The sequence below is a fragment of the Mustela nigripes genome, chromosome 2 (assembly GCF_022355385.1).
Source record: "Mustela nigripes isolate SB6536 chromosome 2, MUSNIG.SB6536, whole genome shotgun sequence".
In the NCBI taxonomy this organism is placed as follows: domain Eukaryota; kingdom Metazoa; phylum Chordata; class Mammalia; order Carnivora; family Mustelidae; genus Mustela; species Mustela nigripes.
This window is the reverse complement of record NC_081558.1, coordinates 80,165,044-80,188,203: the sequence shown is the minus strand read 5'-3', so window position 1 is coordinate 80,188,203 and position 23,160 is coordinate 80,165,044. Positions and strand designations below refer to the sequence as shown.

Below are 23,160 nucleotides of genomic sequence, written 5' to 3'. Positions count from 1 at the left end.
TCCTCTTTCTTTCTTAAGATTATTTATTTATTTACTTATTTGACAGAGAGAGAGTGACAGTGACAAGAGGGAACACAAGCAGGTGGATCGGGAGAGGGAGAAGCAGGCTTCCTGCTGAGCACAGAGCCTGATGCGGGGACCCTGGGATCATGAACTGAGCCAAAGGCAGATGCTTAATGACGGAGCCACCAGGCGCCCCCAAAATCCTGTTTCTTGAGTGATGTATCAAAAGATCAAATTCTGCTTAGGAGAGATTATTAATGTATCATGTGTGAAACTGAGGATTGCATGAATTTTTTCACATACATGGATCGTCTTTTACTTTATTTTACTGCAGTGTGTAAAACAGGTATAGATTATATATTCAAACCTAGTCCTCCCCATCTTTTTTAAGTAGGGGATAAGATGGAGTTTTGAGATGGTGTGTGTAAAGAATTCAAAACAGTACCTGGCTGGCATATAATAGAAATTGGTATTATTGCATTGGTTAAAGTATTAAGTGTTGTCTGAATTGCTTTTTGGCTGAAGGAATCCCTCTACTGACAGATTCTTTCTTGTGAATTTGTGATTTTTTTTTTTTTTAAGATTTTATTTATTTATTTGAGAGAGAAAGAGGGCATGAGTGGGAGGGAAGAACAGAGGGAGAAGCAGATTCCCCGCTGAGCAGGGATCCTGATGCTGGGCTCCCATCTCAGGACCCCAAGATCGTGACCTGAACTGAAGCAGACGTTTAACTGAGGTTTTTTAAAGAGAACATGTTTCTACATAAAATCATTTAGTTCTTCAATTATAGCACATTTCATGCAGTTGAGCACCTATGAGCACCTATGTGCCAAGTGCTTTCCTTGAGTGACTATAAAATGCATATAATCACAGCATCTGAGTATTTCTTTTTTAACAATACTGCATCCTCAAAGGCTAACATATATTTCATTTCCCAAAGTTTATCAAGTGAACTTGAAAAATACCTACAAGACTTTAACTGGACAAAGTCTATAAATGACAATATCAGTGTATGAGATCTTACTAGATGCCAAATAAATGCTTTATCATGTTTAGTTCTCACAGCAGCCCTATGAAGATGGTATCATTATCTCCATTTTACAGAAAAGGAAACCCAGCATTAGAAATGTTAAATTATGTATCTAAGATCACAAGGCTACTAAATCCTATAAACTTCCTCTAGAATATCTTTAGGTAGTTTATGGGTGACAGTATCTGAAGTGACTTAATCATTTATTTGACAGAGAGAGAGGGAGAGTACAAGCTGGGGGGAGGGGAGAGGGAGAAGCAGGCCCTCTGCTGAGCAGGGAGCCTGATGCAGGGCTCAGTGCCAGGACCCTGAGATCATGATCTGAGCCGAAGGCAGATGCTTAACAAACTGAGCCACCCCGGCACCCCTGTAATCTGTGATTTTAAAATTGTGATTTATGACCTTCCTCTAGAAGATCTCCAGGTGTTTTACGGGTTTCAGTATCTGAAGTGATTAAATCATTTACTATATGTTTTAAGTTTAAAAATGTGGCTTCCCTGCTGGCTTTTTAAGTTAAGAGAAAAAGCTTAATTCTTCACTCTTCCTTTTCCCTGATTTAGTTAATAGTGAAGTTATTTTATTTATTTTATGTTTGTCATCTTTGCTTAAGTTCTAACAACTGAGAAAAAATTTGAGAATCATGAGGGCATCTTTTAAATTCATCATTATATCTACAGTGCCTACCATAGGAAGGTCATAATATTTATTTACTGGTTTCCTTAGAACCTTGAGTTTATTATAGGGATTGGATCTTCCATGCATATTAAGATCCCAGTACTAATTACAAGATTCAAAGTTAGAGGTAGTTTCAAAATGAAATTCCGATTTATTATCATTAATTGGTTTTTATTCAGGTGAGAAGTCTTTTCCATTTGGTGTCATTTTATAGGAGAAAGTTTATCTATTAGAAGCAGTGTAGAGCTTGGATTCTAGAGGTGGGGTATGGGTTTAATTATAGGTTCTGGCAAATAGCCTTGTGATTTTAGATACATAATTTAACATTTCTTTCTTCTTTTTTTTTTTTTTTTAAATTTTATTTATTTGACAGAGAGGGATCACAAGTAGGCAGAGAGAGAGGGGAAAGCAGGGAAAAATAAATATAAATAAATATAAATAAATAAATAAATAAGGGATCACAAGTAGGCAGAGAGAGAGAGGGGAAAGCAGGCTCCTGCCGAGCAGAGAGCCCAATGTGGGGCTTGAACCCAGGACCCTGAGATCATGACCTGAGCCAAAGGCAGAGGCTTAACCCACTGAGCCACGCAGGTGCCCCCATAATTTAACATTTCTAATTCTAGGTTTTCTTTTCTATAAAATGGAGATAATAATGGTACTGTCTTCATAGGGCTGTTGTGAGAACTAAATGTGATAAAGCATTTATTTGGCATCTGATAAGGTCTCATACACCAATGCTGTCATTGTCAGACTTTGTGCCAGTTAAAGTCTTGTAGATATTTTTCAAGCTCATTTGATAAATTTTCGGACAATGAGATATATGTTAGCCTTTGAGGATGTAGTGCTGTTGTTAAACTAGATATACTCAGATGCTGTGATTATACGCATTTTATAGTCACTCAAGAAAAGCACTTTGCACATAGGTGTTCAATTGCCTGAAATGTGCTATAATTGAAGAACTAAATGATTTTGTGTAGAAACATGTTTTCTTAAAAAAAATCTCGGTTTTCAAGTATTATGGAAAAGTAATGTAGGGTAGGATACAGGAAACAGTTAAGTGGGTATTTTATTTAAACAATGGTATGAATTAATTTCATCTATTTTGAGTGAAGAGGAAGATTATAGTTACATCTTTGATCAATTTTTGCTCTTTGGCAAGAATTTGTTTCTTAAAACATTGGCATGCTGTTATCATGGTCTGTTCTCCTGATAATGTCTGTATCACTCCTGTTATATTCGCAAGTATGTAGTTGGACTATGTCTGGCACTGACAAGTTTTGATGATTTTATTAAATTTATGAGTCAGTTGAATAAAATAACTGTTTTGAGCTTGTCATTGAATTGACTGCACTACTTTCAAGTGTTGATACATCTGTAAATGTGAATTTTAAGTCACATTTATTCCAGATTAACTTTAGACATTGTAATCTTATTGGACATAATAGAGTGTTTTAGGAATGAATGCTGTTTGGTTTTAGACTAAATTATTGTTAGGTTGGAAGGTGGATTCTTGTACTTTCCAGCATCAACTTTTATTATATAAGCTCTTAGTTTTCTGCATTAGAATGAAGTAGTACTCTTCATAGATAATATTTTGTACTTAATCTTCTTGGTTCTAAATGTACATATACAAACTTTTTAATGTTTCTGAAATCAGGATGAATCTTACAGTTGATGTGCAAAATCATTTAATTGAAGATATCTTAAAAATCACAGATCATCATTCAACCATTAAACTTTAGGCTTACTATTTGCAATGACTCTGTTTTCGGGGTTAATTCAGATACCACTTTGACATTTATTTATTTATTTGTTTTTAAAGATTTTATTTATTTGAGAGAGAGAGAGCACATGCTTGAACACATGTGCAAGGGGAGGGGGAGCGGGAGAAGCAGGCTCCTCACTGAGCAGGGAGCCCAGTGTGGGGCTCAATCCTAGGACCTTTGGATCATGACCTGAACTGAAGGCAGCTTCTTACCGACTGATCCACCCAGGTGCTCGCTACTTTGAAGTTAAAAAAAGTTCAGTAATTAATGGTGTGATGTTTTTCTTCCTGAGAATAATTTCATTTTCAAGGGTTTTGACCAGTTCATTCTGTTAGTCAGAATAAGAGTTCTCAGGTGATCAAGGAATACAGTCCATAGAGGAATATAGAAAGTAATTTTGGTGGAATGAAGTTTTTTGTTTTTTGTTTTTTTTAAAGTAACTGCTAAGAAAATACCTTTGTGAATTGCCATGTCCAAATATTCTTGTTCTACTTGGATCTGAACGAGTTACTGAATTTTCTTTAGCCTGAAATCTGTGTGTGTGTTTTAAACATGTCAGTACTTACTGCTTCATTTTTCTGAACCATTAATCCAATGTGGTGTTGTTAAAATGAGCACTTCATATTTTCTCCATTTTGTATAATTTTGATACCATATTCTTTATGTAAGTCCAAATAAATCATGATTGTTATTTCACTTCCCCTCTTCCCACTCCATTCTTTTTAGCAAATGACGGTCACGTGCAGGACTCTTACCTCTTTCTGGAATAGCTAAGGTATTAGGTTGTCTTACGAACTGAAATTTAGTTTGTATTTTGCTTCTGACTTGTCTCAATACTTACGTGCAGTTCCTGACTTCTGTATCATAATAACCAAAGAAGTGGCACTGCTAGATAGAAATTGGGAATTTAAGCAATTGTCTAGTTGATTTATGTCTGAAGAAATAATTTTGTCTTAAAAGTTCTGATAAGAGAGAGGCCTTTTGTTTGTTTGACTTAGCAAGATAATTGCCTGTCTTTCATGTTACCAGGGTACAATAACTAGCCTTAGTTTCCTTATCTTTTAAATGGGAAATGATAAAACAGTAATACTTAGAGAATTCTGTGAGATTTATTTAGTTCACTTTTAGTAGACAAAGATCATCATGTGAAAGGTAGGCTGTAAGTATGAATTACTAATACTTTTTCATTTTTCTTCAACCTAAGGGACAGATTCTGAAATAGCTGCCTCCTTACTTTCCCCACATCAAGACTGAGAATCTTAATACATACCATGATCACAACTTTTGAGAAAGAATTGAATTGCTGTCCTTAAAAGCAGCAAGATATCTTGCAACTGTTTAAATAGCAGTTCTTAGTATTATCTTTTCTGTCAAGAGAAATACAGCCATTCTTAGGTGTGGCACAAAATACATTTTAATGTATAGACTCATTGCTTAGAGTTGTCAAGTTTATCAGTAAATTGCTTTTTATATTGAATAATTAGATCTGGAATTATAGACATTTAGAGGGGTTCGAGTTCCATTATAGAATTATTTGATAGAAAATTATGATTTATCAATTTTTTTTTTTTTAAAGTAGGCTCCATGCTTAGCCTGGAGCCCAGTGCAGGGCTAACCTCATGACTATGAGATTGATATCTCAGCTGAGATCAGGAGTCAGACGCTTAACCTATTGAGCCTCCCAAGTGCCCCTGATTTATCAATTTTTTAAACCCAGAGGGATGGTATAAGCATAGAACAAGATGAGTTATTTGAAAATCCCATAGAAATTCTATTAAAAAGCTTTATTCGACAATTTAAGCTTGCTCTTTTGAATGGCTGTTTTTTTGGTCCTCTTGGTTTAAAAACAATTCATAGATGTTATTCATGTTTCTGATAACTAATTAAGCAATACAGAGACATTTTAGTGGAAAGCAACAATTTCTGTCCAAATACCTTCTCTATCCCAGCTTATTCCCTTGAAGCAAACTCTTTTCACCATCACTAAGTCCTTCTGTTGGTGTTTCTGCATAACAAATTATATAGAATACTTAAACCTGTTTGTTGAATTGTTAGTATCTTTTGACTCTTTGCTATGAAATTTGAAGATGTAGCTTGTTTACCTACTCTTCATTCCCTTTTCCTCCTCCCAGTTAATGGTAGTTACATTAAAAAAAAAAGTATTAGATGTCTTTCATAACTAAATCGTATATTTAAGCCATTATTTCTTATTCTTTCAATTTTCAACAGTATTTCTTGGTTCCCTACTTTGTAAAATGGAGATATTAATAACCTTCATTCTTTCTCCATCTTCTCAAACTGTTTTCAGTTAGGTACACTTAATTTTACACCTTGAAGGTTAGTAATATTTACATTGCATAGCACGACTACAGTGAATCTTCTTTGTGTTGTTTATAAGCAAAAGACATATAAATTGCCAGTGCATTTACTATAACAAAATATTCAGTGCAAGACCAAATAGAACTTTACGATTAGATTTGCTACAAATCCAATATCATGATCTCTAGAATACCCAGTGGGTCATAACATTAGGCTAGATAGGTCCAATCTCTCTTTTTCCCCCCTTAACATTTGTTACTTCATTAAAATAGTTTTACATTTTAGTTGCCTTCATATTTGATCTATGGTTTTCTAACACAGGTGTTTTCTTTTTTTCTTTTCTATTTTTAAAAAGATTTTATTTATTTATTTATCACAAGTAGGCAGAGAGGCAGGCAGAGAGAGAAGGAAGCAGGCTCCCCGAGCAGAGGTCCTGCCCCCCCCCCCCCCCCCCCCCCGCCCATGCGGGGCTTGATCCCAAGACCCTAGGTGCCCCCAACACAGGTGTTTTTCTTCTGGAATTTCTGGTTGTCTTTCTCCCCACCTCCCTTAAATAATGTGTCTTTATTATATTCTTAAGCACTCTGCAGTCCCTTCTGGGCTGTCTCAACCTGTTTAGTTTACGCCTGTCTACTTTATCTTCCAAAAATACACTGAAATTCTCATTTCCTTCTCTTGCTATTTACTCCTTTTTGCACTTTCAGTATTTTGCCCCCCTGTGCTTTTCTACCTGCTCTAAGTGGGGTCTTGAAGGAGTGGAGGTGAATGTGTGTGTGCTTATTTTGCTATCATTAATCTGGACTTACTTGATTTAGTTTTGAAGTACCTATTTTTTTACTTCTGTATGAAATTCATAAAGGGTGTTCACCAATATCAGGTCTTTGAGATTTCTCATTTAATTATGGGCTGTATATACTTAAAAAAATATTTATTTATTTGAGAGTGAGGATGAGCCTGTGCACCTGAGCCCATGTATGGTTGGGGGAAGGGGCACCAGGAGGGAATCTTCAAGTCGATTCCCCACTGAGCATGGAGTCCTACATGGGCTTGATGCCAGGAACCATGAGATGATGACCTGAGCCAAATCCAAGATCTGACGCTTAACTGACTGAGCTACCCAGGCGCTCCTGGGCTGTATATATTTTATGTGTATCTGAACACATCACAGAATCCATATTTAAAGGAATATGTTTTAAAGATAAAACAAATCCTAGTTGCCCTATTTATAGTATGGAAAATAAACCTCTTCATTTTATAAGATAGGAAACTAAGGCTGAGGGAGAAGATGCAGGTTTGAGTAGTCTTTTTATCCAAGAACTCTCAATTAATGGTAGAACAGAATTAAAATGAAAGTTTTCTTGGTTTTGAACTTACTAGTCTTGCTCAGCTTCATAATGTTTCCCCAGCCTTGAATCACATGGCTTAGAAAAGTGAAAATTGTGTTCGTAGCATGCAGTTCTTTCAGGAAATTGAAGCTAATCCTCTTGGACAAGTCATGTCTATTTCTTTATTTTCATTTGTTGTATTGAAAAAAATGTGGAATGAAATTGTTTGATAGTAAATGTTTTTGTTCAGATTCTTATTTTTTAAGGTACTTTAGTCAACTATCATCCATTCACTATCACAGTAATTAACCAAATAGCAGGTATCCAGTTAGCAAATCCTCATATTTAAAAAGCAAAGGAGAAGAAGTAGGGTTTTGAGAATTTTTTTGTATTTGCTTTGACAAAGCCTATGTTTAATAATGCTGAATGATAGTTAAGACATTGCTTGGTCTTATTAAACAATGTAGCACTGTTAAGCCTTTGTGTGTGTGTGTGTGTGTGTGTGTGTGTGTATATGTATATATAAATAAGAGGTTAGGTGCAGTTAAAAATCAAAAGTTAAAAAATAACATGAGCACAAAAGCAGGTTTTTAAAAAGTTCTTTTTGCAATGCAATGACATTAAGATGATTATCCACATATTATTAGGATAGTTCTTGCAAAAGGTTTAGTGTCAGATTGGAAAGTCTCAGTCTTCTCCAACCTAGAGGCTTCAGGGAGGAATACCATTTATATTTGGATAGCAGTTTCAGGTGTTAGAATGAGATCCTGATAATTCTTTCTTCACCAGTTGATTGGATCATTTACAGTGCTTGGATTCATCTTAATAATCACTTTCCATCTTAGTGGGGATGTTCTAAATAAGAAGTTGGAATGATCTGTAAATAATGTGGCAAAGGTATCTAATTTAAACTACAAATTTTGGTTATTATCAGTTGTTCAATGAAGCTTTTTAAAAAAGATGTATTTATATTAGAGAGAGCGAGCTGGTGAGCCATTCAGAGGGGCACAAGGAGAGAGAGAGAGGGAGACCCCCTACTGAGCGCAGAGCCTGCCATGGGGCTTGAGCTCATAAACCGGAGATCATGACTTGAACAGAAGTTAAGAGTTTGACGCTTAACTGACTGAGCCATCCAGGTGTCCTGGTTAGATGAAGTTTCTAGTGTTGCTTCTACAGGGTGTGTGTACTCTTAACGACCAATCCTTTTTTTTTTGTAGGTGCATTGCCAAAATCATGACAGAAGTTATGGCTTGGTTATTATTGTATATGATGATTTATATAGTATTAGTATTTTTTTTTAAAGATTTTATTTATTTATTTGCCAGAGACAGAGGGAGAGAGAGCAAGTGAGCACAGGCAGACAAAGAGGCAGGCAGAGGCAGAGGGAGAAGCAGGCTCCCCGCCAAGCAAGGAGCCCGATGTGGGACTCGATCCCAGGACCCTGGGATCATGACCTGAGCCGAAGGCAGCTGCTTAACCAACTGAGGCACCCAGGCGTCCCTATAGTATTAGTATTTTTTAAAAAGCATACAAATGGGAAATATTTGTGTTAAAGTATAACATTTTAGTGAACTATTAAGACAATAAAGACATTTTAACATAACTTTGTCTTTATTTTAAAGAATTCAGAAGGAACTTGCAGAGATTACGTTGGACCCTCCTCCCAACTGTAGGTAAGTACTTACAGATTTTTATTTATTTGTATCTTTTGTGCAAGGTATAATTGAGTGTTGGTCTCATGTATAACTGTTATTGTAGTTTGATTGGTAAAACATCATTATAGTTTGAACTTAAATGACTGTGGAAGACAGTTATTGTTTCTGTGTAGAAATGGAATACTTATCAAGTATATTTGTAGAGGTATAGTGGAGTTGCAAACAGAATAATGCAATAACAATAAGATAATGAAATTATAGAGTAACAAATTTAATTATCTTTCAGTGGAATAGGTGTGGGGGCCTTAATTTCTTTAATATAGAATAATAGTGTGGCTAAAATATTTGCTATTTGATAATTCACTTGTTACGTTGTTGAAAATTGATTTTTAAAAGGACCAGAACATTAAATAGTGTTTTTTCATGGTTTTCATTATTTCTTACAGTCCTCGGCTGTAGCTAATTAAGAATGGGTGATTTGAGGCAGCAATGTTAAATTTAAAACTCTCTCCTTTCTTCAATTTTCTGGTCAGGGTTTACTTATAAGAAGTAATAGTGTTTCCCTGGAAATGATTAATGATATACGGGTACATAGAGGAAGAGGAGAAAAATAACCTCCTACCTTATACTATATCTTGGGTCTGATGCAATAGTTGAAAGATTGCCTGTTGGACTATTATAAAACATTTCTTTCTATTTTGATACAAGGTCAGTGTTGGAACTAGGCCAACATGGAGTTTTCATAGTTTAGATTGGTATAGTCTTGTAGATTGAAGGCGAGAGGACAGATTACAGGAATATGTTGCTAATATTGAATGCAGGTAGAATTTATTGTTTGGTATGATTTCTGATTTCATTGATCTTATTTTTATGTGAAAGCAAAGATAGCAACTCTATGTATTAATGAAAGTGAGAATTTTGTGGATGGGTATTTGATACTTGGCTAGTTGAAAACTGTTTTGTATAGGAAAAATTCTAATAAGGTATTTTATGTTTGTGGTGAATCTAATGTGGTTGTTTACACAAAAGTCATGTACAGTATATGCCCTTGGAATAATATTCAAAGAATGTTTTATTCAAATAGAACAAATATTTCTATGTTAAGTAAAACTGTTTAACAGTAAGACTTCTTGTCACGCTTAAGACTGTTGCATCAAAGACTTTTTCAGATGGCAAATTATCATTTAGGCTTTGGTCACCAGTTCTTGGAAATGGATTGATTTTGGAAAAACTCCAGTTTGAAACCTAAAATCTCTTGTTTCTTATGACAGTATTAATTTTAATGGTTTGAATCTTTTTTAAAAAAATAGTTTCATCACATATATTATTTTTGTAATACTTTTACAACTTAATTGGTAAATATATGAACCTAGTTTATATACTTATTTGCTTAAATTTTATAAAGTACTGGTAAAATAAACTACTCTGTTTTAATGAGCTTGTTTAAGGCTCATTTTTTATAAATGGAATCCACATAAAATATTATTTGATGGTTAGATTGCAACTTTGTTATATATTATTTTCTAATACATTAGTCTAATTTAGTTTTGACTTATTACAGATAATAATTTAGCTTGATTAAACCAGTGTATTATAAACATGCATGAAAAGAAGTGTGAGGAAAGAAATTACATAATGGCAATTATTTAAATAAACTAAAACCATTAATATTATTAATAATTAATAATTAATATTATATTAAAATCTTAAAGTAAAAAAAGAAAAGTTTCTAATGTCTGAAATTTGGAGATTTACTTTTTCATTAAGCCATAGTTCATTATATCATTACTGGTTATGTAAATTCTTTATAAATGAAGGGTTTTAAAATGTGGATGTGACACATAATAAGCCCTTCAGAAAGTTTCAGGAAAGATACCTGCTTGATTGCAGGGTTTTTCCCCCCCAGTTTTATTGAGATATGATTGATATATAACATTGTAGAAAAATGACCTACTTTGGTTAATTTGCTTGCTTGTGGGAATTTGCAAGGAAATTCATTTAATGTAATGAAGATTGGATAGTTAACAAGTTTGCTTTAGAAGCCAGGTCTGTGATTCAGTGGCTTTGACTCTTTTTCTTGATCCCCAAATAGTTGATTGAACTGTACCAGACAGAGATAAAGCTCATATCCACCTTCATGTATGTGGTGCTCCCCTTTGGCAAGCAAAGGATCCTCTGTGTTGTGGCTGATTGAGAAGTGGTGATTAGTTCTACAAGTCCTGTGTACTTGCTACTTAATATAGATGTCAATGTGATTGTTAAGTGGATTACTGTGTGGCCTTTGGATTGTTTGGTGTCAAATATTTGATTGTGGTTTATAGTAAATCTGCCCATCTATATTTCAGTGGGAATGTGGTTACTATCTTCAATAAGAGAAATCAGAGCATAATTTTTGTTTGACTTATTTTGGCACAAAGTTAGTAGTACTTTTGTTGTTTTTAAAAGTTCTGTGCTGCCTTTATGTGTGTCCTAATGACTGTAATGCATTAATTTATAGAAATATACTATATTAAAGTTATCTGCCTAATAGAAGGAGTCAAAATCACATTCCCCTAGTACCCTCTTTGTGTATTACCTTTACCAGCACACAGGCCTGTCAAAATCCTTCCTCTTGGTTGCCTGGGTAGTTGTTAGCTCATTATTACAGATAAGATTATGTATGAGGGAACATCTCTGGGTTTACTTGTTTAGACAGAGTGGAACAGGTATTTTATCTGTTATTGTTGTCTCAGTGGGGGTGGTTGTGTGTCATATTCCACTTAGATTGTGGTTTATACTTATTTTCTGGAAGCTTAACAGACTAGTACAGCCCAGTTTTGTGTATTTGTCAGGTTAGAAATAGCATCTCTGAATTTTGGAGCATCTCTTATGTGATGCCTGGTTAAACAGTTCTTGGAATTATATGGGAGGAACTAGTATGTATGTAAGTATTCTGTGAGTCTGTCATTTAGACATGTTGGGAATATGAAGTCTTTCTGAATTGTATCATTTAGAGTAGATAGATATGGTTATGTAAGGCATTTTTAGGGGAACTGCTGTGGTATTGTTTAATTTTTTTCTTTCAGGTTTTGAATGAACCTAAATACTATTTTTAGAGCATTCACAAAATAATAGGTTGAATTATTTCTTCTTATGGGAAACACTTGCCTACATATCTTTGAATTTTCTTTTCACTTTTTCTGTTGTCTTTAAGGTAAAAATGAAATTATACAGTTTTTAAGAAACTGGATTCAGTTACCTTTTTTTTTTTTCATTACAATCTGAGTTTATGTTTAAAAACAAAACTTTATATCTAGAAAAAAGTTTCTGTTCATAAAATCATAGGGTCTGTAGGGCCATTGGCATAGAAAATTATATATAGTTTGGGTGAAATTTGGTTGTATATTTAGAATATTTCCTGTAAGTAGTAGAGTATATTTTGCTTAGTTTCAACTCTTATGGTGGATAATATAATTGACCCGTGACATTTGCAAAGGCTCTCTTCTGAGTCCTCTTCAGATCCATAAATGTTTTCATATTGCCAGCTGAGTTGGAGTTACTGGACTAGAATTGTTCACTACTTTAGTTCCTTGCACACCAGCTTAGGTGGATGGAGCCAAGAGAATTCACGTCATATCCCTACAGATCCCTAATAGGTAAAATTGCTGCCCGTTGTAAAGGACTCTATGTCATGACTATCAGGATTCTTCACAAATTGTCAAAAGCACAGATCTTGAATCTGTAAATGTGCTGATATGTTTATTTCTGTTTCCTTGATGGTAGTGGGAAACTGGGAGTTAGCTAGAAAAATCTCCAAATTAAAATTAAAACTTTTGTCATCCAAACTTGTTCTTTTGTATTATAGGGAAACTAAATGCAAATTTTGTCATGATCTGGTACTGTCCAAGTTTGTATTAACTGCATGAGAATGGAAATGACAGAGATCCTTACTACTTTTTGAAGTAGAGACTATGATAAAATGACTCATTTGGATTTGGACTTATGATTTAATAATTGAGAAGTATAATCAGGAAATACTAAAAGAAGAGGATGTAGTTCAGTTATCCTAGCAGTTTTCACTTTTTATTGCTGTTTCAATGATCTACTCACTGAACACAGGCTCTGCTTTACTTTTATTTAAAAAAACGAATTGGCTTTACTGAGATGTAAATTAAAGTTTAAAATTCAGTGGCTTTTACTATATTCATAGAGTTGTGGAACCATTACAGTCAATTTTACAACAGTTTAATCACCCCAAAAAGATAACACCAAACCCTTTAACAGTTACTCCTTCCCCATTTCCTCCCAGCTCTCCAACTCTAAGCCTTAGGTATCAGTCTGTTCTGTCTCTTACAGATTTGCCTGTTCTGGATGTTTGTATTAATGGAATCATATAAAGTGTAGTCTTTTGTGACTAGCTTCTTTCATGAAGCATGTTTTCAAGGTTCATTCACGTAGTGTGGATCAGTACTTTTTATCTTTTTGTCTCTGAATAATATTCCATTGTGTGGATATATTACATTTTATTTATCTGTTCATCAGTTGATATACATTTGGGTTGTTTCCACTTTTGGCTATTATGAATAATGCTTCTTTGAACATTAATGTATAAGATTTTGTGTGGACATACGTTTTCATTTGGGGGGTTTATACCTACAAGTAGAATTATTGAGTCATAAAGTAACTATGTTTAACCTTTTGGGGAACTGCCATACTATATTACAAAGGGCTGTACCATTTTACCTTCCTACCAGCATTGTTTAGGAGTTCCAGTTTCTCCACAACTTTGGCAGTTATTCTTTTTGTCTCTCTTTTTGACGATAACCATCTTAGTAGGTGTGAAGTGATATGTCATTGTCGTTTCGACTGGCATGCTCACTTCGGCAGCACATATACTAAAATTGTAGTTTTGACTGGTATTATCTTCATGAATATACTGATGATGTTGACCATCTTTTCATATGCTTTTTGGCCATTTTTATATCTTTTTGGAGAAAGGTCTATTCAAATCTTTTGCCCATTTTTAAATTGTTATTTGTCTTTTTATTGCTGAGTTGTAAGCATTCTTTCTTTCTTTATTTTGGATACAAGTCCTGTATAAGGCAGATGATTCGCAAATATTTTCTCCTAATCTGTGGGTAGGATTTTTTTTTTCCTTGTTAATAACGATCTTCGAAGGACAAAGTTTAATTTTTGATGTAGTCTAATTTAGTTTTTTCTTTTTGTTGTTTGTGTGTGTGGTGTTTTTTCTAAGAAACTATTAACTAATCCGGTACTACAAAGATGTACACTTATATTTTTCTTCTCAGGATTCTTTAGTTTTAGCTTTTATATTTTGATCCTGATCCATTTGTGTATGATATGAGGTAAAGGTCCACATTCATTTTTTGCGTGTGTGGATACCCAGTTATGTCAGCACCATTTGCTGAAAACACCATTGAATTGTCTTGACAACTTTGTTGAAAATCAGTGAATCATAAATGAGAAGGTTTATTTCTGAACTCTAAATTTTATTCCATTGATCTGTATGTCTATACTTATGCCAGCCAGTACTGCATTGTCTTTTTTTTCCTCTTATTGACAGAGAATCTTGATTATTGTAGCTTTGCAGTAAGTTTTGAATCAAACTTTAAGTTCTCTAATTTTTCATTGTCTTCACTCATTAGTTAAGGTGTTGTTCCCAGTAAAGGAGAGGCCATGACTGGACATAAATCTAACCACTGTCTCACCTACTGTTGATGAGAGCCATTTAATAGTGGAAATTGTATTTTCCAGATCATAGTAACTGAAGTAGTATTTGTATGGGTTATTTTCTAAAACTGTATAACCGAAGGGGAAGGCATTGAAATAGAAATTGGGGATAGCAGTTATATAGGCGTGAACTCTGTAAAGAATCTCCAGTACAAAAATGTAATTATTGCCACTAATTGTTTTCCTTTTTTGGTTATTGTGGTAATACTTGTATGACGTGTTTAGCTATTCAGGGATTTTCATAGATGATTGTCATTTAGTTTTATCAATTCTTCCATGAGAATCCTGGGGTTAAGTAACTTGCTTGGAGTTGTACAACTAGTTGATTTGGATTTAAACCCAGGTTTTCTACTCTTCCATCCTTTATTGTTTTACATGTGTGACTAGATAGAAAAATGCATTTAAAATTACATTTGTGGATAGTCATTTGTGGTTCAGTAAAGAAAAAAAAAATCAACATGCAAGGTAATCCAAAATGTCATTTGTATTATGTTTGATTTATATTTCTGAATTCCATGAGACAGTTGTTTGCCTTTAAAGCATTTTGAAAAGGAATTTTTTGAGTATACTGATTTCTACCACTCTCCCTTGTGTGTGTGTTTGTGGATGTATATCTTAGCGTTAGTATTCTTATTATTGGCACTTTCTCAGTAAAGAATTTCTTTACATTTAACAGTTCTTAACTCAATGTATGCAAATGTTTGCACTTTTAATGTGAAATTTGTTTTTCCCAGTAAGCCTGATTCTATGTCACCTTCCCCCACAGTTATTTTAGTATTTATTGAAGGCTTAATATTAGGTCTGAGGTAGGGCAATTGTAGGCTACAATAAGATATCCACTATAGTTCCTAATCCTAAAAATCTGGTTATAATTAATTGAGAGATAAGGCATATAGATGCTTGAGAACCAAGACTAGGGGAATGATGATACTCTTGACAGAAACTGCCAATATCTGTGACTTCTGCAAATCCTAAGACTGATAATGCTTTCCTCTTTACTTTGGTTGCCCAGAAGCTAATAGCCTTCTTTAGTTTTTGACTTTAGTAGTTGTAGAAATCTCAACTCTGATTGTATTTTATTTTCTTACTCTTTCCCACAACTGTTTTTGAAGCCTGTATCTTCATTTTGTATTTTTATACTACATAAATTTTTTAAGCCACATCAGTCTTTTTGGATTGAGGCTGATGATTAATAAATAAACACTATGAATAACTGAAAGGTGATATAAATGTGTATTGGTTAGCAGAAGGCTGGAATGCCTCTTTTAAGGAGTCATTAAAATGACAAAATTTAAATATAATTGAGGACCTGTCTTAAATAGGATACTAAATTATTCATATCTTTCCTTTCTTTAGTACAGATAATTGAGGAATATTTTTATTCACTCCTAGGAGTTCTTGACTCCATTGCTGCAGTGTTGAGTGGTTTTGCATAGAATTTACGAAGACAAAAATCTTTAATATTTGAGATGCATTAAACGGTTAGAACAGCTAAAGAATTGTTTGGAATAGCACCTGTGGGTTGGATAGCCTTGGAATTGCAGTATGTGTATAGTGTGATAGAGAATGAGAAAACATGGTCTTACCTTATATTCCATTGACATAAAGAGTTTCAAGCTTGTTTATGTTTTCATTTCTGTACTTCTTATGATTTTCAAGGTGTTCTTCCTTCCTGCCAAAAATATACGTATGTTTTCTTTTTGCCTTTACTTGAGGCTGACTTCGCTTGGGGCATAGTCAGCATAGAACCTTAAGATGCTGTTACTTCAGTTGGGGAACTTCAGGTGTTAATTGTTTGCTGTCATGTACATTTACTTTAGAACGGAGCTTGGGGAAGACCTAACTATCTTCATAAAATCACCAAAATTTTTTTACTTTATTTCAAAATGTTAATTTTTAAAATATCTGCCTTTAATTATACATTTAAAAATGTTTATTTCTTAATAAAGAAAAATATTGAGTGATAAAAGTGAGTTTACTGCCCATTACTTGCTGTCTTTGAAGTTTTATTTCTTTTTTTGAAAATTCTTTGCTATTTTAAGAGCAATACAAGAATATGTCTGAAAAAACATGTGTTAAGTGATCACACTGAGAGTATATTTTATAAAAGGAACAGAACATTTTATCACTTATTTTATTTTGCCCAGTTTTAAGCTGGTTATTATTTCAGCTCTATTACTTAAGCTCCTAGATAGAAAGTGTCATATTACTTTCTTACATGTGATATTTTAATTCACATTGCTATTTTATCTTTTAAGTTGCCCTGAAAACTGTATTCTTTAGTGCGCTCAAAGCATTTCTTTACAGTGATTATTACATTCATCAACTTAAATATCTTTTATCAACTGTTATTGCAACTAACAAGTAAAATAGTTTTGTTGGTATATTTTATTTTGAGAATAATGGAAATTTTGATTTTTAAATTTATGTTTTCAACGGTGTGTTTTTTTTTTTTACTGTTTTTTGTTCATTTAGAACTTATTATTTAGAATGCTTACTTTAGAGACTTACTGGGATGCTTTAAAGGTGTAGCTAAATCCCCATTTGTGTGGAAGCAGCACATTTGCCCAGATGTATAATAGGCAAAGCTGTAAGCTCAAATTCATTTTTTTTTTAAAGATCATTTATTCGTTTGTTTATTTGACAGAGAGAGAGAGACAGCGAAAGAGGAGGGAACACAGGCTGGGGAGTCAGAGAGGGAGAAGCAGTCTTCCTACTGAGCAGGGAACCCCATGCAGGGCTTGATCCCAGGACCCTAGGATCATGACCTGAGCTGAAGGCAGACGTTTAATGGCTGAGCCACCCAGACACCCCTCAGATTCATTTTCTATTCCAATCCTTAGAGTGTAAAGCGTCTCTGCACCTCTGACCTGTATGGAAGATAAAGCATAGTAATAATGTGAAATGACCAAAAGGAGAGGCATAGCTCTCACACCAGGAGCCAAGGTTCCTGCCGTGGCACCTGCTGTTCCTTCCAACTAGAATCTAGCACTTCCCCTTCTCCTAAACCCACCACACTGTTGTCAGTTCTCCTGATGCTTCATGTTACAACTGATTTATCTATTTTACCCACTTGGAAGAATGCTCTCTTCAGTTTCTATATTTCAAATCCTAGTATTTAGTTGATGTTCATTGTACCTATACGTGAATAATTATATTAGGGAACTGACAACAATTGAATGCTTCCAGTGTTTGGGGCTGTGTGCAGAATGCTTTGCCAGCATTATCTCTTTTCATCTTTATGACTAAGTTTGAGTATCTACTAGTTTTAGACAGTACTTTATAGATGGAAGAAAGGCTTAGAGCGATTAAGTAACTTGTCCAAGGTCACACAGCAAGTAAGTGGCAGAACTAGGATTTCAGCTTTGGCGTTTCTGACATTAGAGGCCAAGTGTTTTTAGACTTTGCTATGTAGGTCTTCCATTTGCAAAATAGATACAGGTGAATCTTTCTAGAATAGCATTGCTCCAGTAGAACTTTTTTGCTATGATATAAGTGTTTTGTATGTGTGTTGTTTAGTACAGAGGCTACTAGCCATATATGGCTGTTTAGTACTTGAAAGATGGCTCACCCCAGTTAGTAAACGAACTCCTAATTTTGCTTAATTTAAATTTAGATAGCCGGATGTGATTAGTGACTATTGTATTACACAGCATGGATCTAGAGAACTTCTCAAGCTTAAATTTATGCTTAATTTCAATTTTAGGTAAAATTTGACTTTTTAAAATTGTGCTTGTAGTTATGTAATTATACTGCATAAGTATTTGTCCCCCTTCTCTCCTCTCTTCCCACCAGCGACCATTATATTCTGTCAGGAATTTTTAAATACTGCTGTTTTTAGATCATCACTGTAGTGCCTATAGTTAAGTAAAAGACCTTTATGAATATTATAAAGTATTGGGTAAATATTTATTTTTAACTTTTTAACAAACTAAAAGCAATATTGCAAATCATTGTTTTTAGATGGATTCATAATATATTGAAACTGGAAAGCATATGGTCTGGCACTCTCAAGCCCAGAGAGAAAATGGTACTTCCCATGTGCAGTTTAATGAGAAAGCCAGGACTAGTATTCAGTTCTGGGAGTTCAGTGTATTGCTTATTTCAGTGATAGAATGGATATGCACTCAGAGAATTTAATTATAATTAATGCAAACAAGGAAAATGGAGAATTCTTATCCATGATTATGAAGTCCATTTGACAGATACTGGAGTTATTTTGTCTGGAGAAGTTAAGGGGCCACCAGAGCTGTGTTTTAACTGTTTTCAGAGCCATAAAATGGAGGAGAAATTAATCTTACTCTTTGTGATTATAGGGAGTAAAACTAGCACTGTTTGGTTAAATTAGAAGGAAACCATTTTCTTCTGGAGAGAAAGTCTTCATTTTCAGTTAGAGCTGTCCAAAGAGATAGCAGATGACTTCATGAGGTAATACCTGCTTAATCTCTAGAGGAATTATAAATGAATCTGTTTGCTTATTTCAGAGGGATTTTTCAGGTGTCAGATGTGAAGTAGTACTAGAATGGTGTTTCTCAGTTGCTGGACCCTAGGCAAATGAAGTATATTTTTATCACCTTTGTCCTCTTCACCTATAGATTGTGACTTGTTTTTCCTCTTATTTATGTCCTTTTGGAGTATGTAGCTTGTGATTTACACAGTTTATTGGCATATGTAAAACAGCTTGTTTATTTGTTATCAGTTCCATACCTAAATTAGTAAGTAAGGTTTTTATTTTCTTCTTTACTCATAACTTTTAAATTTATAAGAAAAGGACAACATATGAAGAACATGAGGAAATAGGAACCTGGCATGGGGTTTAGGGCCATAAATTAATATCCATCAGTTTGATATTATTACATGTTATTTCATAAACACCACTTCTCAGACATAGTCAAGAAATAAAAATATTACTTTTAATAAACTAATAAAAATTAAGTTAATCATCTAATGCAAATTTCTTGAGTAATTATTTGGTCATATACATACCTTCAAGTCTATCAAACTGTGTAACAAACTGGAATCCTCATGGTTTCCCCCTCTTCCCTTTGATTCTGGAAAAGTATTATTTTCATTCTTAGAAATTGAATAAGGGTTAATGAAGAAAATTTGTGGGTTTTTTTTTTAACATAAACGTTCCATGATCTAGTAAATCTTAGGATTAAAAGAAAATTCAAAATTTTAAAGATTTCAAATGCGAATACACTAAAAAAACTACCATTGCTCTTTATACATACATGTGGACTGCCTGCCTCACTTATGACCACTGATTGAGACATTTATTTTAGCATTTTGGTCCAATATTATGAAAAGATAACTGTCATTCATGTCTGTAGGGCTAGGGCAAAATTCTGTGGTCTAATGCATCAGAGCAGAATGATCTAAGACCTGAGTGGTGAACTGAAAGAAGGTGACAGATTCAGCTGCAAGTGCTGGAGGATAATCCTTGCCTGAAGCTAGGACTGTTTCTGAAGAGTGGCAAGACTGCTTATTGTTTTCAGCAATTGACATTATGGTATTAGGCTCAAGTTAGCAGGCAAATGGAGTAGTCTTCAGATTTCAGGTGGCAAAGTAGTAAGGGGTTCTGCAGATCGGGACTGGTACTAATCTGAGCCTACCAGGACAGCAGAAGATGGCCTAGAATCTGGGAAAGTAGAACTATAGAAGCCTGAGAGTTAACCACCTTGGGTAGGGTAAGGCAGGACGAATAGGAGGAGTCTCTGTTAGTTCTTTTTGAATTAACATGTTCTCCAATCCTAAGATGAAAGATTTGCCCTTCCTTGCAAAGCCCTTGTGCATCACCTCAGTAAATATCTGGCAACAGCCTGGTTTATAAATGATGTTAAACAGTGTTATGATCCTCCTTTGCCAATAATTGGGATGTGAGGTAGGAGAAGGGACAGACAAGTTTTTTTCCCCCCAAAGGAATATTTTATTACCTTATAGAAATACAGTAATAGTAATTCTTAAGTCTAACAATACACCCTTGGTTTAATAACTAAAGAGGATTAATTTAAAAAAAAAGATTTTATTTATTTAAAAGATTTTATTTATTTATTTGACAGAGAGTGAGAGATCACAAGTAGGCAGAGAGAGAGGGGGAAGCAGGCTCCCTGCCGAGCAGAGAGCCCGATGCAGGGCTTGATCCCAGGACCCTGGGATCATGACCTGAGCCGAAAGCAGAGTCTCAACCCACTGAGCCACCCAGGCACACCTAAAGAAGGTTCATTTTTATTTAATTTTTAAATAATATATATTTTTAAAATTTAAATTTAATTAACATATAATATATTATTAGTTTCAGAGGTAGAGATCAGTGATTCATCAGTCTTATATAATATTCAGTGCTCATTACATCGTGTGCCTTCCTTAATGTACATCACCCAGTGACCTCAACCTTCCACCACCCTCCCCTGAAGCAACCCTCAGTTTGTTTCCTATGATTAAGAGTCTCTTATGGTTTGTCTCCCTTTCTGGTTTCATCTTGTTTTATTTTTTCCTTTCTTCAGGTATTTTGTTTCTTAAATGCCATGTATCAGTGAGGTCACATGATAATTGTCTTTCTGTGATTGACTTATTTCTCTTAGCATAATACTCTCTAGTTCTATTCATGTTGTTGCATGTGGCAAGATTTCATTCCTTTTGATGGCTGAGTAATATTCTGCTGTGTGTATGACTGTGTGTGTGTGTGTGTGTACACATACCACATCTTCTTTATCCATTCATCAGGGCAGATAGGTTTTAAGAGAGGACAAAGTAATTATCTTTTACTATCCTGTTGCGTTGTTATCAGATGCTTTAGAAATTTTTAGAGTTCTCGTAATAGATATTTTGCTTTGGATGATTTCTTAATACACTGAAACAAATGCTTATGCACTTTGTTCTAAATCTGAGGGGGTGTGAGTCACTTTTGGCACTATCCAAATGCCTTGGACTATTTCCAGGTGGCTTTAGTTATTGTGATACCAGAGGAACCTCATTATAAGTTAGCTTTGCCTGAAAGGTAAAATGGACTCAAAATGTAGCATTGGAAGTAGTTTCTAATATTTATGTAGCAGACTTATTCTGTTCTTAGTCTGTATTAATGGAAAGTCAGTAAATATGTAGAATGAGGTGTAAATACATAGTATTTAAAAACCATTGAACGTGAATCACATAGTATTCTGAATATATTATAATGGACAAAATGTTTTAAGTACTAAATTTAGGGTAGCCTCCTCAAATATGTAAATATAGTTGTTATGAAACAGTAAGTATTTATCAAAATGATCATATGGTCATTAGCTAAAATTGATTTATTTTACTTCTTTGAATTATGTGTAGGCTAGATGTGTCCAACTTGCAAGCAGGAAAAAGCTGTTAAACAGTCCATCTGGTTTTTGAGCTCACTAGAGGTGTGGGTTAATGGATTGGTTGGTGACATAATTTTTTTATATAGAAATGGAGTTGCACATGGTTTCTAATGTCATCGTTTTCTGCACTTGAGATAGTCTTTCATTCCCCTGGTGCCATCATTTCATTTTAAGAAATTAGGAGTTTGAGAGTGTGTGTGTGTGTATGTGTATGTGTGTATATATATATATATATATATATATATATATATATATATATATATTTTTTTTTTTTTTTTTTTTAGGTGAATGCTATACCGAATGAGGGGCTTGAACTCACAACCCTGAGATCAAGCGTTACATGCTCTATTGACTGAACCAGCCAGATGGTTCTTTTTATGTGATTTAACCAGGGTATTCTGTGTGTACTTGAAGAAGATATACAATATATTTTTATATTTTTACTGATGGACTGTTTTTTATACTAGAACCATATATTCTGAAGTATGCTTCAAGTAAAAAATATTCTTGTTGAAAAAAGAGTTAACTTTAACTGAGGGTACTGCTTTAAAATTAAGCATCTCAAATGGGAGGTGGGTGGGAGGGTGAAATCGATGAAGGGTGTTAAGAGTATACTTAAGATGAGCACTGAGTAACGATGTATGGAGTTGTTGAATCACTATTTTGTACATCTGAGACTAATATAAAACTGTATGTTAACTATACTGCAATTAAAACAGGAAACAACTTTTAAAAAATTCTGTTTTCAGAATATTCATGGTGTACATTTCGGTGTGCATTTTCAGATGAATTAATCATGATATTGGTATATAGAAGAAATTTATTTAGTTTCAGCAAAACAGTGTTGTCCAAAATATGAAGCTAGCACTATTAATTTAAAATTTATTAGATGCATTATTGTGTTTGTATTTACTTTAGTATTTTTATCTGTGAGCTATAAATACTAGAAATGTATTGTTGGCATTATGTTTATATTCATTTAGGAAATGTTATAATAAAAATAACAAGTTAATACCGGCAACTTAAAAAAAAAAAAAGAGGGGCGCCTGGGTGGCTCAGTGGGTTAAGCCGCTGCCTTCGGCTTGGGTCATGATCTCGGAGTCCTGGGATCGAGTCCCGCATCGGGCTCTCTGCTCAACAGAGAGCCTGCTTCCCTCTCTCTCTCTGCCTGCCTCTCCATCTACTTGTGATTTCTCTCTGTCAAATAAATAAATAAATAAAATCTTTAAAAAGAAAGAAAAAAAAGTTAGGGATTAGGAGTTAGGACATAGCCAAATTGAGTATAGCTCTATTATCAGCCTGTTGGGG

At 34.2% G+C, this 23,160-nt stretch overlaps 1 protein-coding gene across 1 annotated transcript in view; it reads left to right on the top strand.

Annotated features, from left to right (window-relative positions):
* Positions 1 to 23,160, top strand: part of UBE2E2 (ubiquitin conjugating enzyme E2 E2) — a 390,132-nt gene that overhangs the window by 7,576 nt on the left and 359,396 nt on the right. Inside the window, exon 3 of the mRNA XM_059390860.1 lies at positions 8,741 to 8,791. Within this exon, the coding sequence (XP_059246843.1) occupies positions 8,741 to 8,791 (51 nt within the window). The remainder of the gene's footprint in view (positions 1 to 8,740; positions 8,792 to 23,160) is intronic.